The sequence below is a fragment of the Rhamphochromis sp. 'chilingali' genome, assembly GCF_963969265.1.
Source record: "Rhamphochromis sp. 'chilingali' genome assembly, chromosome: 17".
Lineage (NCBI taxonomy): Eukaryota > Metazoa > Chordata > Actinopteri > Cichliformes > Cichlidae > Rhamphochromis > Rhamphochromis sp. 'chilingali'.
Genome location: NC_137944.1, coordinates 31,220,056 through 31,235,619, shown reverse-complemented (window position 1 = coordinate 31,235,619; position 15,564 = coordinate 31,220,056). Strand labels below are relative to the sequence as shown.

The following is a 15,564-nucleotide window of genomic DNA, read 5'->3' as shown; positions in this document are numbered from 1 at the left end:
AAAACACTAACGTTTCAAGGCAGCTTTGTTTAAAGTGATGTAACTCACTGTATGGAAGGCTGTTTGTCATTTAGGCTGTTGGAGCAGGATTCAGTGGCTCCTTAACCGCAGAATCCTTCATAGCTGTAAAAGGCCAGAAACATGTTTTTAGTTCACATCCTGTCTGAACTGACACTTTAGAAACAGTCCTGAAAAAGTTATTTACCATAAAATACAGAAAAATACTTTATGATCTACAGAATGTTTAAGATATAAGAGAAAACAGACTAGTTTTACGTACGAGGCTGGGAGCATCTGCCTGAAATAAAGAAGAAAATAAAGATAAATTTAAATTCTTACTGTTATAATATTTTATGTGTTTCTCTTGTCATGTAATTCATATTTCCATGACACTGTGCCTGTGCTGCTTATACACTTTTGTATAAGAGCATTAACTAAAAATGATTTTTTTTTCTGTTTTTCTCCCTCACTTGTTTTCTTTTTGTAGACAATGAATCCAATCACAGCGCCGAGGACAAGAACCACAGCAACAATGGCAATGATGATGGTGAGATTATTTCCTGTAGATCAACAACAACAAACAAATCACAAACTGAAGCAGTAAAGAGAATAATCAGTTTCAACTAGATAAAAATACTGGCCTATAAAAATAAAAGACTGAAATAGGCTTGAAAATTTTGTTTCTATAAGCACAGAAATAAAGAAATGTTTAAAAACAAAGCTCAACAAAAAAGTATGTTGATGAGGATCAGCATTCAGCAAAGCTCAGTAAACAGTGAATGGACAGCAGTGAATAGTTGTGCTGGATAATAAAACCGGCATTACAGCACTTTCAAAACATTTAATGGGAAAAGTACTTTTAGGAAGTTGGCACTCAAACAATGATCCATGTATATTTGTATAACATATCAGTGTTATAGACTGAAAAGGAACTTATCTAACAGATAAAACAACATGAACCGCAGGACTCTTAAAATGTATATTTTTAACTTTAATCACTTCTGATTCCTGTGTTACCTTCATCACTTTTACCCTTGTTGGTTTTGATCACTGCTTTGTCCAGTTTGGTGACGATGTCCTCGTTCACACCAGAGAGCTGAAACACACATCTGTATCTGTCCCAGTCTTCAGGTTTGACTGATGAGACATCCAGGTCAACACTCATCTGGAAGGTCCCGTCATTGTTGGTGAGAATCTCTCCTTTGTTCACACCCTCATGAAGCTCCACTCCATCTTTTTTCCAGACCATCTCGGCTCTGTTAGGATAGAAACCTGTAGCGTGGCAGGTGACTGGAGAGGAGGAAGACTTCTGGAGGAGAGACACTTTGGGGAGATCTGTGGAGTAAAGACAAACAGTTCATTCTTTCTGTATTATTACTATTACTTGTATTTGAGCTGGAGAGGTGCATAGTGCAGACGAGACGTGAAGAAAAGAGTGCAGACAAGGTGGAGTGGATGGAGACGAGCGTCACGGGTGATTTGTGACAGAAGGATAGCTGCAAGAGTGAAAAGGAAAGTTTACAAGATGGCAGTGAGACCTGCTGTGATTTATGGTTTGGAGATAGTGGCACTGACAAAAATACAGGAGGAAGAGCTCATGATACTAAAATTTTCATAAGGAGTGAGAAAGACTGATGGGATTAGAAATGAGTATATCAGAGCTAAAACTGTGGAAGATGATCTGCTATGACGACCAGGAGCAACTTAAAAAGAAGATTATTAAAATTATTATTATTAAAAGCATAGTATTTTCTTTTTGATGTGATGTAGTTTATAAAATTAAATTACATTAAAATGTTTCAAAATGCCACATGAATTGTAATTATATTAATTTAATATAGTAAGTAATAAACTGAGATGTATGATTTTTGGCTTACAATCTAATTCTGGTCATAGATTTTACCTGTCCTCATCAGAGAGCTCCTCCCATAGTTCACGTACTTCTTCAGCCACTCAGGACACTCCTGGGTGAGGTAGTTGTTCCAATATGTGGTGAGAGCTCTGTCAGCATCCCACTTGTGTTTGGTGATGACAGCCTGTTGTACAGGAGCGATCCACGTCCCTTTCTTCAGGTCAAGTGCTACAAAGTCCTCTCCATCATAGCCGTCTTGGTGATATCCATTCACTTCACCTGTTTCTTCATCCCATTCACAGCCGCACATCTGCTGGACAATGTGAACACCTGACAGAAACACAGAGACAAAGACTGCAGTGAACCAGAGAGGCTGCACTAAAGTCTTATACTGACACAGAGACGTGATCAACATATAGAGGATCTACATTTATGGCTGCTTTTGTCTCAGTGGAAGATTTAAAAAAAAAAAAAAAAATCATCATTAACAATGTAGATTTTAGAAAAAGACACTGGGAAAAAAAACAGAATTCATTTTCTCCCGTTAGCACATCTACGTCCTGCCTGCAGAGATATCACTGCACAGGTTATCTATGCTGCTGTAGGTGGAGCAACTTCCTGTGAGCTGCAGGATCAGACAAACACACTAAGATGGATCCTGAGCAGCCGACACAGATCCTGATTCTAGATTTACTTTCCATCCTCTGAAACTCTGCAGCCGTCATCAGTCCAACAAAATCCTCCAACAAAAAAAACTAAACACCAGACTGTCCTGAGGTTTTTCTAGAGGTGTCTCTGTTTAATATGATCATGTGACATTAATCTAATCTGGAGTTCTACTTACAGCATTTCAGGCTCCAGCAAATGCTTCATGTCATCATTGATGACGATGCAAGAAATAATTTTTGATAAATCAGTTAATTTCTTGTGCTGTGACCTGACAAAAAGGTGAAAAAGGTTCCTCTAAGATTTTACAACCATGTTGTCAAATTTATTACATTTACTAAGAGCAGAGGACTGAAACAATAACTCAGACCTTGAATTTGACTCCATGCTGGGACACTTTGGTGTTTTTCAGCGTTGTGACCAGATCAAGTTTTTCCTCTAAAAACATCGAAACATTCACACTGATGATATTATTGGATGTGCAGCACAGAGATCTGTGAGTGCCGCTGATGCTGTGGTGAGAGCAGACAGTCTACAGATGAGGATGATATGAGGCCTTTTTTTATAACGTCGCTGCTCTCAAAGCCACGAGAAACGCCTCAGTGCATCATCAGATATTTTCTTTATGTCAACATGTAGAGTTACGAGCCACACAGGCTAAAAATTGCCACTTTTCCAACCCCTCTGGTAAAGAAATGATGTAAAAATCGCTGTTTAATAAATCAGGACGCCCTAAAAATCAACGAAAACCACACCAGGACTCCTCCTTATGAGCGGTGAAAAAAAGACGGATTTTTTCGGTCATTGAACGCCCCTTTGTAAGTCACGCGGAAGCGCAACATTTCAGCGTGGAGGAAAACAGCGTTTCAGACCCGAACAAAAGCAGAACGCTCTTTGTGAAACAAACAGTCCAAAAAGTTGATGCTGTTCATCTGGACGTCGTGTTTTCAGCGGGAGAAACGTTTCACCGCTCATCTAAATGACTTCTTCAGCCTCAGCTGACTGCAGGTTTCCCCAACGTTGAAACAGGACATCTGCATAATGCCTGATGCTAACACCTAGAGCTGGGCGATATATCGAGTTTTTAAAACATATCGATATATTTTTATACGAGATATAAGATGTGACAATATCCTTTATATCGATATAGTCTATGTTACGTTATAATTATAGTTGTGGAGCCGCAGGTTTGCCTCTCTTTCGTCCACTTTTGTCTCTACGCAACGTTACTCCGCCTCGCCTTCACTGAAGACAACTCCCCCTCCTCCCCCATCGCTTCACGTGCAGGCAGCGACAAGACGGACATGGCAAATCTCCGTTAACGAGTTACTGCGCATCGCCCCATGCGTGGGGCTGGACGGCGTCAACGTGCTAACGAGCTAAACATGCTAACGAGCTAACAGCGCTAACCCTAAAATCCTTTCATTCTCTCAAAAGTTGATAGCGCGCCTTATGTATGAATTCTGGTTGTGCTTGATGGCTGCGAACTGATTTTATGTGGTACACGGCGCTCAGCAATCTGTCAAAAATGTTTGAGTAAGACTTTGGTAAGCTACGGAGCTGCACCGATTGATAGATTGTCGGCGCATTACGGCTACCGAGGAGCTTCGCGGAGTGATACGTACTGTGCATCAACGTAATATTACCGTATTGTGTGTGGATAAGGACCATAAATGGCACCTGTAAGAGACGTGGTTATGAAGCGGATTTCAAACTCCAGGCTATCAGTCACACAGTAAAACTTGGGAACAGAGCAGCTGTAAAATCTGTCTGTCTTTGTTATTACGCTCAGCGTCTTTTAGTTTACATTTTGACTGCACAATTGTGAGCTCTTTGTTTAGCACAAAAACAACCTTGTTTTCTTTTATTTATGGAGCATTATTATTTAATTAATGCTCATAATTTAATTTTGAGTAATTTTTCATGTACATCTGTGCTGTATGTTAATAAAAGTGCCTGTGTGACATCTGGGACACAGCTTTGACTAAGAACTCTCTTTTTGTTCTTACTTTATGGCTTAAAAAAAAAATCGAGATATATATCTTATATCGCCATCCAGCTAAAAAATATCGAGATATGAATTTTGGGTCATATCGCCCAGCCCTACTAACACCGCCGACTAACAACGGGCCGCGAGGTCAGTGTCTGATCATAAACACGCAAACTGTCACGATCATTGATCAGTGGCCCTGAGTAACACGTACAGAGAGTTGAGGAACGGCCTCACAGCCCATTGTTAGTCAGTGCTGCTGGTGATCAAATAGGCAAACTTAAGCGATCACTTTACCGGACTGAGGGATGAGTTGGTGTCTGCGCTCCTTCTTCTTTGATTGGAGTTAAACTACAGTGGATGAGAAACATGAGGAGGCCCCGCATAGTTTAAGAAAACGCCTCACAGCTGTCACTGAGCGCCGGGTAAAGCAGCTCAGTGACCGAGCAAGAGCGCTGTTTTTTCCGCAGCTCTTAAATGTCGCGCACACCCGTGACGCCTAATGCAGCGTTCAAAGACCCCGCCAAAAATGTTGTTTTTTCGCTGCTCACATGAAGGCTTTCAAACACCACCCGCTGGCGCTAAATACGGTGTCCTGGCGGGGTTTTCTCCAACCTTTGCTGCGTCCTGATTTATTAAATGGCGATTTTTACATCATTTCTTAACCAGACGAATTGGAAAAGTGGCGAATGTTGGCCTAGACGATACCACAGGGCTGTGGTCATGTAATTATGTCTGTACTGTGGATGATTTTGGAGATGAGCGTCAGTATTTTTAATTCAGTTCGTCTCATTTATTTTGTACGAGGGAAAGTTGATTAAAGTTTTTTACTTGAGGATTTAGTCGCTGTGAGTTTTTTGGGTTAAAGTGAGGAAACATGTCGAGTTAAAGAGGACGTGAAACAGCACATTTTACAGCTTTGACACAAAATTAAGAGCGTTGTGATTTATTCTGAGAGAAACGTTGGATTCAAAGTGATTCTTGTTTATAGTCATTTTCCTGCTCGCTGATTTGTGGTCGTTACAGCACTCATTACGTCACAAGGTCGGCTGGTTGGGCAGCGCTCCCAGGAGAGGTGAGCTCATCAAAAACTATAAAATGGCGGAAGAGGTGAGCTCATCAAAAACTATAAAATGGCGGAAGAGGTGAGCTCATCAAAAACTATAAAATGGCGGAAGAGGTGAGCTCATCAAAAACTATAAAATGGCGGAAAAGGTGAGCTCATCAGAAACTATAAAATGGCGGAAGAGGCGAGCTCATCAAAAACTAAAATGGCGGAAAAGGTGAGCTCATCAGAAACTATAAAATGGCGGAAAAGGTGAGCTCATCAAAAACTATAAAATGGCGGAAAAGGTGAGCTCATCAGAAACTATAAAATGGTGGAAAAGGTGAGCTCATCAGAAACTATAAAATGGCGGAAGAGGCGAGCTCATCAAAAACTAAAATGGTGGAAAAGGTGAGCTCGTCAGAAACTATAAAATGGCGGAAGATGAAGCCGACAGCTGTTTTGATGCCCCGCCCACACACCTCACAGCTCACGCTTTGGAGCCAGTGAGGAGGAGAGAGAGTGACCACAGGAAGCAGCTGAGAGGATCAGCAGGTGGAGCGAGCAGGTGAGGAGAGGGCGAGCGGCACCACCTGACGCGCGGACGCTGCAGGGAGACGGCGAGCGAGTCGAGCTGCTGTCAGGAAGCTGCTGTGGATCCAGCAGGTGCTGACGGTCTGACATCTGAACGTCACAAAGTCGTCTCTAACCTGTCGCCTCCTTTTCTTTATGAAGTCTGACAGAAGGTTAGAAAACGAGCAGCTGCACCACCACGACTCAGAGGTGAACTGCACCGACTCAACCTGACAAAGATCATTTACTGATCAACAGTTAGCGTCCAGTTTGTTTCTGCTCTTATCGTAGCTGCAGAACAACGATGATGCTGGACTCAGTTATGCTGGACTCAAAGCCTTTGATACACGGAGCATCGTTTCATCTTTCAATCTTTAAACTAATTTAGTTTCAGTAATTATTTCTCTACATCAGTCAAAACTCTACACAAACAGTAGCAGCTGTAATAAACTGATGGCTGCTACATCCACAGATTTAACCTGCATGGAGGAAGAAGACGAGGCGGCTCCGCCTCTCTGCACCTCTTCCTGTTAGTGTTTTATCAGACGAGTAAAATCAGGTGATGTAAAAGGATCTCCGTCACTGGCAGAGAGTTAATCGCAGCACAGCTGACGACACCGCTCTGATTTAGACAAATGAAGGTCAAGTCTGAGCTGCTGCAGTGAACAGTTTCTCCAAAGCTTCCAGATTTTACCTGAATATTAATAAACGTGAACTCATCACAGACGCTCCAAATCTGACCTTTGTAATATCTCCATGAAACAACAGCTTCCATATTTAAGGATGTGAATCACTGAGGATGAAAAGAATGAATCTAAGTCTGATCCCTCCTACAAAAAGAGTTAAAAACAAATTCAGCTCTCTCACTGAGAGGAAGAGTTTTGACTAAAGCAGGAATCTCTGGTGTCCCTGAGGCAGCGCTGGCTCTGCGCCTCCATAATAAACCATCAAAGACACTGACAGGCTGCTCTTCAGCTTCATGTGGACGAACAGGAGACGTCACATTAGAAAAACAGCTCGTATGAACTCGATGTAAACGGTGGGCTGAATGTTTCAGATTTCCACACTTTAAACGGCACATTTAAGATAAACTGGCTCAAACAGCTGATCAGAAGCCCCGCCTCCACCCTGAGCGCTACACCTGTTCGTTTCCTCTCCGAGTCGCTGCACCGAGTTTTCCTCGTGTGTAACTTTGTGGATAAAATCCCCGTGAACACGTCGGCCTCTCATGGCCGGGCTTCCTCGTCACAGACTCTCGTCTACAAACACAGTTTGAGCCTCACACTTATTTTATGTGGAACAACAAGGATGTTTGTCCAAGAGGAAATCTGTTTTTCTGGATATTGGTTTGATAATATGATGATGTTGGTAAATCAGCTGTTCCACACAGACGCTGAGCTGCTCTCTGTGAAGAACTCCAGTTAAACATCATCTGTGGCTCCAGGAGATGATGTCACAGCGTATTTAAATATCAGCAACAGTTCAGACTCAACATCTGTCCTGTTCTCTCTGTGACACACTCCCACTGGGAAAACAGGTTTTTTCTGGTGGCTCTGAAAATAAAAACAAATCTATTGGATCTTTATTCCAGAGAAACACGAGCACGTCACCAGATGCAGTTTGTGTTTGGAGCCGTTTGGTGGATGAAACCTGCAGCGACCTGATAAGCATCTGATTACCAACAAAGTTCAAGAAGTTTCTTTAAACTCGTTCATAGACTTGATGTGAAAACGAGCTCGAAGCTGGACTGAAAGCAGACGCTGATGTGAGCTGGAGTTTCTGGAAGAGTCGCCCAGAAGCTGTCGCACGTTTTGCTTTTTGCACTTTTGTTCAGAACTTTTGGTCGAATCTGTGAAGCTTCTGTTGCAGAAAATCTTCTAAAGGTTTTGATTTATTTTGGAAAGATGTTTTATTTGCTCTGAAAACTGAGCGCGAACAAACTAACAGCACCAGCAGAGATATAATGGACCTCGTTGTTTTATGGGCAAAGTTTCACGTCCATCACAGCGAGGATACTGGGATCACAGCGAGGATACTGGGATCACAGCGAGTACACTGGGATCACAGCGAGGATACTGGGAGACGTCCCTCCTTTCTTGTGTTTGCTGTGAATTCAGGCCGAACGTTCGATCAGTTGAAGACTCGAAGGATCCTGAAGCTGTTCAAACTCTGCTGTTTGTGGCAGATAAACAGATTCAACAGAATCTGTTTGATTGTTTCTTTCTCGGCGTTTCTTCATTTAAATAAATGTTTGTAGACGTTTAATAACTGACATCAAACATGTTTGTTTCCCTGTTTTGTGTTTATTCATTTTCAAAAATAATTTTGTTTTGCACTAAAAACAAGAAGCTGCTGTGGATCAGCTGCTCGGGGTCTTCCTGTGTGACCGCCTGTTATCAGCTGCTTCGCTGTGAGAGGGGCGTGTCGGAGGAGCAACCAATCGGCAGCGGGCGCTCTGACGTCTGCTGACGACAGCTTAACGTCGGCGTCTGAAAGCGGACAGAGCGACGTTTGAAACGTGAATCAAACTGCACGGTTTAAGACGAGCCGCTGATTTTAAGCTGAGCTCCACGTCCACGGCTGCTGCTCCACTGATGACCGTTCAAACCGCGCCTGCTGCTGATTGGCTGATAAGACGTGAGGTCGCAGCCAGGAATATATTCAGAGTCAGGAAGCAGACTTTGTTTCACTGACGTCGTCTTCGGCTCGTTGGTGACGTGAGTTTAGACTCGGGTTACGTCACAGCTGATGGCGAGCGTGTCTGTGCTCGCTCTGCTCAGGTGAGCCACACAGACAGGTGTCAGGCTCCGCCCCCTCTTATGTCCCCCCGTCTCTCTATCCCTGTCGCACATGTCTGCGATCACTTCCTGTTGGAAGTTTCTAGAAATACACTAAGAGTGTAAGTGGAGCCTTTGACGCCATGTTTGTTCACATTCACGCTCTCTCCTCTTTAACAGGAAGCTCCACAGACTCGAGTCCCGGCGGCGCTCCGTCCTCGTGGCCTCGAGCCGCTGTGGTTCTGCTCGTGTTATAATAACAGTAAGCGGGAAACCGTTATTGTTCGGCGCAAATAAAAGACATGAATGGGTTTCGCTCTCGCTGCGCGTGCCGCGTCCTATGTGAGAGCGCTTAAACGCCACAGAGCATCATCAGCTATTTTTTCCACATGAACATGGAGAGTTACATCTAGGCCAAATTTCACCGCTTTTCCAGCCAGTCTGGTTAAGAAATTATGTAAAAATCAGTTTATTAGATCAGGATGCTGTAAAGGTCTGTGAAAAGCCTGTCAGAGGGTTTTTTTTATAACAGTGATGTTTTTTTTAAACACCTCTTTATGAGATGTTTACAAAAAAGGGAAAAAAAGATGGCTTTCTTCGGTCACTGATGGCCGCTTTGTAGGTCACTCGGTTGTGCAACGTTTACGAGCAGCGGAAAAAAGCGTTCTTGGCCTGAGCTCTCTTTTCTCAGCGCTCTGTGAGAGCTGAGAGCGTTTGCAGGGCCCCCCGGTGGTTTATTTCGTTGCCCTGTACCTGTGCATGTGCAATGACAATAAAGTTGAATTCTATTCTATTCTATTATCCTTTACTTAATTTAAAGTCCAATCAAAGAAGAAGTGCAGACACCAAATCATCTCAGATTCACTCTGATCCAAAGTGACTGCCTTAAGTTCACTTTCTTTTATCTTTCTTTGGCACAATCTTTACTTGAATACAAATCCCAGTATGCATTTCTGATGATTTTTCAACCTAACACATCAAACAAAAGACAGAATTTTCTTTCTGAAACAAGTGGGGACCTGCGAAAAGTTGATTCTGTTCATCTGGACGTCGCGTTTTCTGTGGGAGAAACGTTTCATCATCATCCAGGTGACTTCTTCAGTCTCAGCTGACTGCAGGTTTCTCCAATCTTATAAACAGTACATTTGCATAATGACTGAGTAACAATGGGCTGTGATCAGTTTCATGATCATAAATTTGTCATGATGATTGACCAATGACATCAGTACCATTCGGAGAGTTGGGGAACGGCCTCACAGGCCATTGTTAGTCAGTGGTGCTGGTGTCAGTAGATAAAATAGACAAACTTATGTGATCACAATGCTCAAAGTGAAATGGTGTCTCCTCTTCTTCTTTGATTGGAGTTTAAACCACCGGGAGGCCCTGAAAACGCTCTCAGCTGTCACAGAGCTCAGTGAACGGCCAAGAACGAGTTTTTTCCGTCATTCATAAACGTTGCGCAGCCTCAAGTGGAGTTCAATGACTGAAAAAAAAAATCAGTGGTTTTTATTCGCCGCTCGTAAGGACGTGTTCTGTCGGGGTTTTGCTGAGTTTTACAGCGACCTGATTTAAAAACGCCGCCTTAAATAATCAACCTTCAGCCACTTTATGGGAAATTTAAGACATTTTAACGCTTTAATTTCCCCATTATATTTTCAGGCTGTTGTCTATTAGTAAAAAATTAAATAAATCTGGGACCAAAAATATTCAACATAAACTGAAAGTCAAACTTAATGTCATTTAAAAATTAGACGAAAATCAGTTTGAAATTTAAAAAAAAAAATCTGATTTTCATGTCAGATCTCAGCTTGTATCGTCTGTCTGTTAGTTTGTTTCTTATTTTTGGTCTAATTCTCACTAAACTCTTGTGCTATTAGGCCCCCTGAATGTCTGCTTAATTTCACAATATTTGATGTATTTGGTTAAATATATTTAGTTATTAATGAGGATGTTTGCTGGTTTACAAAATCATCTCAGAAAACAGTGAATTTCCTCATAAATAACTTAAATATACGTGACAGTGATCTTCAGCACATTAAAGTGTTACGAGTGTTACTCTCACATGAATGTTCATTAAGATGATTCATAAAGAGGGCATGTTCACTGAGCCGTCTCTACTTTCACTTTTTCCCATTTTTATATTAAATATAACATCAGTTTGTGTTTAATGGAATCTGAAAATATTATCTGAGGCAAATGTAAAAACTGTGACGTTGCAGCACATTTACCATCTACTCTGGATGATAAATTATGTGTCTGACATATTTCCTTTTTTATAATTTATTACAACGTGATTATTTGTGAGGGACGTCTGAACTGAGATGAGCGACTTCCTGTGAGCTTCAGGAACAGACAAACACACTAAGATGGATCCTGAGCAGCAAACTCAGATCCTGATCCTGGTTTAAGTTTCCATCCTCTGAAACTCTGCAGCCTCCTATCGTTCTAACAGAATCGTCTAACTGTGAGAAACTACACACCAGACTGTCCTCAGATCTTTCTAGAAGCTTCCACTGAAGGAGAGTTTCAGTCCAGGATTGTTTTTATTAAAAGTCAAATATTAGTTCACAATAATTGTAAAACAAATAAATCTCTGATTATTTAGATCCTGCAGGAGATTTTTTTCTGATTAATCAGTTCATTGAGAAATTGTAGCAAAAACAACCGTCAACGTCTCAGAGACAAAAATCCTAAATATAAACAGAAAACTTCAAATATAATTAATTTTTACTTTATTATTTGATTATTTTGATCAACTAACCAGTTAACTGAAAAATTATATCAGTTCATACAAACATGATCATTAAAGCTGTTTGAATTAAATTAAAGCTTCACAGACTGTAGTTCTACATTCATTATGAATTATTATGTTAATAATTTTAATCTGTAATCTGAATGAAACATTTAATGTGTGCAAACCTGTTTACTACTGTAAACAAAACACACTGAAAACATTAACAGCAAATATCAGTAAAAATGAAACATGAACAAACCTCCAGTTTGGTTGAAGCGCTGCTTTAAAATCTCAGTGTTGGCTTTGAACCACTGCTGGGAACCCCTGTAGATATCAGTGTTCCTCTCCCAGTACTGCTGATCTGTGTTGCTGGCAAACCAGTCCTGTTTGGGCACAGTTTTCTCCGTGTCGCTGTCATAATAATCAATCTGAACATCATCAACCATCCCAACAGTCACAAACTCTGGGAAGTTTGGGACTTGAGAGGACGCAGTGTAGAAATACTTCAGCGAGTGGGTCACTGTAAGAAACAGTTAATGTTGTGAGATCTCAGGAACACAGACTTATAAATCTGGTTATTTTTTAAATAACACAATAAGAAAAACTACAGCACATTAAAGACATCCTGTAATAATCCTGCTGTCCCTTCAATAAACACAAAATAGATTTATGAACAGAAATTCAGTGTTTGTCATTTTCTGATCATCTTTTCTTCAAAACTGTAATTTTGTGTTTTGCAACAGATTCTAGTTTGAACCTGATTTACACAGAAAGCTTTAAAGTTTTAAAACTGGTGTTTTTAATCCTTCAGCTTAGTTTAATTCAGTTTTCATGATTAATGATTTGAACTCTTTATAACTTTAATTTGACTATATTTTTTATTTTCAGTGTTAAAGAAAGTGCACATTATTTTTAATCTGTTTTGCTTTTGTTAGCCGCTGTATGAACCGTAAAGTTTCTTCTTTCCTTTTTCTGAATCAAGCAGCAGGACTTCTAAAGTGAGTTGTTTTCTTTTTTGTTTCAGTTTTTTATATTATAAATTATATGAGTTCATTTCATTGTTTTGATGTGACTGTCCAGACTTTTTTTTTTTCATAATTTCTGTAATGGGTTTCCCATGCTTCTTCTTTGTTTATATTATTTTCACAGACTTTTGTCAATTAATGCACATTCAAAATTGTTACAGAAACTTTCCAATATGTTTGATCAATAATATTATCAATAAAAAACGAATGTTAAGTAAATATTGTTGGGGGAATATTATCTTAAGCATTTTTGATTTTATCTTTCACTCTATAATCAGGTTTGCAGGAGAGGTTTCAGTTATCAAAAGTACATGGATTTGTTTGTTTGTGTTACTGAACAACGCACACAGTAGTTTAAAACGCTTCTCATTAGCGCCCCCTGGTGGAGGAGCGAGTGTGTTGCAAAACCTTTCAGGGATTTCTCACCTGCAGCTTCTTATTGATCATTCAGCAGTGATACCAACATTAACTCTTGCTGGTAACTCCACGATATTATAAAGCAATAATGACTTAATTTGTATCGCAATTTAGTTAATCTGAATTCTATTTAATTTTATTTATATGACGCCAAATCACAACAAAAGTCCCATCATTGAGCTGTTACTGAATCAATAACATCAGAAAAACAGTGAACTTAAATCCGGGCGTAATTCGTTACATCATGTGTGCGCATGTTCTTCAAACAGAAAGTATTCACATGCATAACGCTGTGAAATAATATTGAATACAATCTAAAGCAGCAGTCTTTTACCTTTTAATGAATTCCATCAAATGACATGTGGCTCTACATACACAGCGTATACTGAACAAATAATTAAATAATTAAACTCTTAAATTTTAACAGATACTTTGTGTTAAACACACTTTAGTGAACTTTAATAATCAGCTGTTGTGTGAAAATATTTTTGATTCCTCATGAAAATTAAAATGGTTCTCCGTTTTTAAAGAACAGTGTTGATTACTGTCACCAGATTATCAACGAGCCTCCTCACTCATCTTTTATTTGTTGGACTGTTTGGAAACACAGCAGAGTCTCAACATTTAAAAACGCGTCATGAACGATTTAAAGACGGAAATCATCAAATAGTTTTGGACAGAAATCGCCTTGTTTTAATCTTTGCCTTATTTATTTATTCATTTATTTATTTATATTAGCTAAACGTAACTTTTAATCTAAACTTTAATGTTCATTATTAGGGATGTATAAAATGATCGATTGTTTCTTAACATTGATATTATCTACAAGTATCTATAATAACTAAATGTTTAGCGTACAGGAAGTCTCTGGGGAACAAACAATCTGTCCATTTGTATTTCAAATTACATAAATCTGACATATAAAAAACACAGAAACATTCAAATCAAACTGACCTGCCGCTGCTCCCTGCATTCCCAGGAGAAGAAAGAAGATGAAGACCTTCATTACCTTCATTACCATAAACATCCAAACCTTTAACAGACTTTGTGTGTTCGCTTGTCTAGAAAAGGAGCCTCTGTGCTTCCAGCTCAAGTATCAAAGCTAAAATAGGAGAAAACGAGGAGAACCAGGAGGTACGTCCCCGCTGGGCTCCATCTGAGCCAATAAGAATTTACTCTGACAGTAAACGTCACTTAAATCTGGGTTAAACGCAGCCTTTAGGGTTATCAACGAAAGTGAAAGTAAAATATCTTCATATGAACCATGAATGATAAAGAGAAGGGTTAAAGTTAGGTTCATCTGGTCATTATTATTTTTGATGTTATGACAGGCGTAGTTTGTGTTATGCTGGGTAGACATTGTATAATCTATTATTATTGTTATTATTGTTGTTGTTGTTGTTGTTGTTATTATTATAAATCTGGGTTCACTGTTTAGCTATTTGGTACAGATTGCCCCTGGAGTCTGTGAGGTTATGGTGTCTTTAAAGGTAAAGAATGACTGATAGAGAATACATATCAAATATGATTTCACCGAGTTGTGGGGCTCCCTCCAGTGGATAAAACATAACAGTCAGCTTGTCTTCTTTTTTTTTAAAAAACTTTTTTTTTTTTTTTAACATATCACCATTAAATAAGGTTTACTTCACAAGTTACTTATAAACGTGTTTGTTTCCTGACATTAGTTTTGTTTTGGTCAACAAATATTAATTTCAGTGAGCCCCCTCCCCCCTCCTCATTTCATGATTTGGGTTGGTCCAGGTGTGCGTTCCTAGCTGACGTTAGGGGATGTTAAGAGTCAAGTCTGGGTTTCAAAAAACAAACAGGGACAGATGGTAATTAAACTCACAGCACAGTCCAAATGAAAGAAGCTGCTTGACTTTCCTAGAGTTGGTTAGCTTACTTCATTTCATCTTATAACCCAATGTGACATTTTTCAATATCACATCTAATAACCGCATCATTAAAAATAGTAAAATGTAACAGAAAATGCTTTCAGATATCTAATTAATCATGCACAAAATCAAAAAAATATTTATCTAAGCACAATTTTTTTTTAGGGCTGGCATGATTTTCAGTTTTAAAGTGGTGGGACCCATATATTTATATTTTGGGGTATAAATAAAACTGAAAACCATGACAGCCCTAAAAAATTAAGGATCACTAGTCTTTCTGGAGTTTGCATGTTCTCTCTGTGTTTGCGTGGGTTCTCTTCAGGCTTCCTCCCACAGTCTAAAGACATGCTGTGGGGTTAGGCTAATTGGAAACTTCAAACTGCCCATAGAATGTGAGTGAAAGTGAGTGCAAATGGTTCCCTCTGTCCAGGGTGTACCCTGCCTCTTGCCCTATGACAGCTGGGATAGGCTCCAGCGCTCCCCCGCGACCCTGAAAATGATAAGCTGGATAGCTGTTATAGAGACATAAACAGTGTTACAGCGCCCCCTGCTGACCAATTCCGCGATTGTTACAGCTTTCTTTTCAGTTT

At 39.9% G+C, this 15,564-nt stretch overlaps 1 protein-coding gene across 1 annotated transcript; it reads right to left on the bottom strand.

Moving 5' to 3' along the window:
• Positions 1-272: 272 nt before the first annotated feature.
• Positions 273-14,100, bottom strand: LOC308384449 (class I histocompatibility antigen, F10 alpha chain-like; the record flags this gene model as incomplete). The annotated part of the gene is made up of 6 exons (XM_080863016.1): positions 273-298; positions 471-560; positions 1,033-1,335; positions 1,904-2,182; positions 11,897-12,157; positions 14,034-14,100. The coding sequence occupies 6 exons, from the start codon at positions 14,098-14,100 to the stop codon at positions 273-275; spliced, it is 1,026 nt and encodes a 341-aa protein (XP_080719142.1).
• Between the last annotated feature and the right edge of the window lie 1,464 nt (positions 14,101-15,564).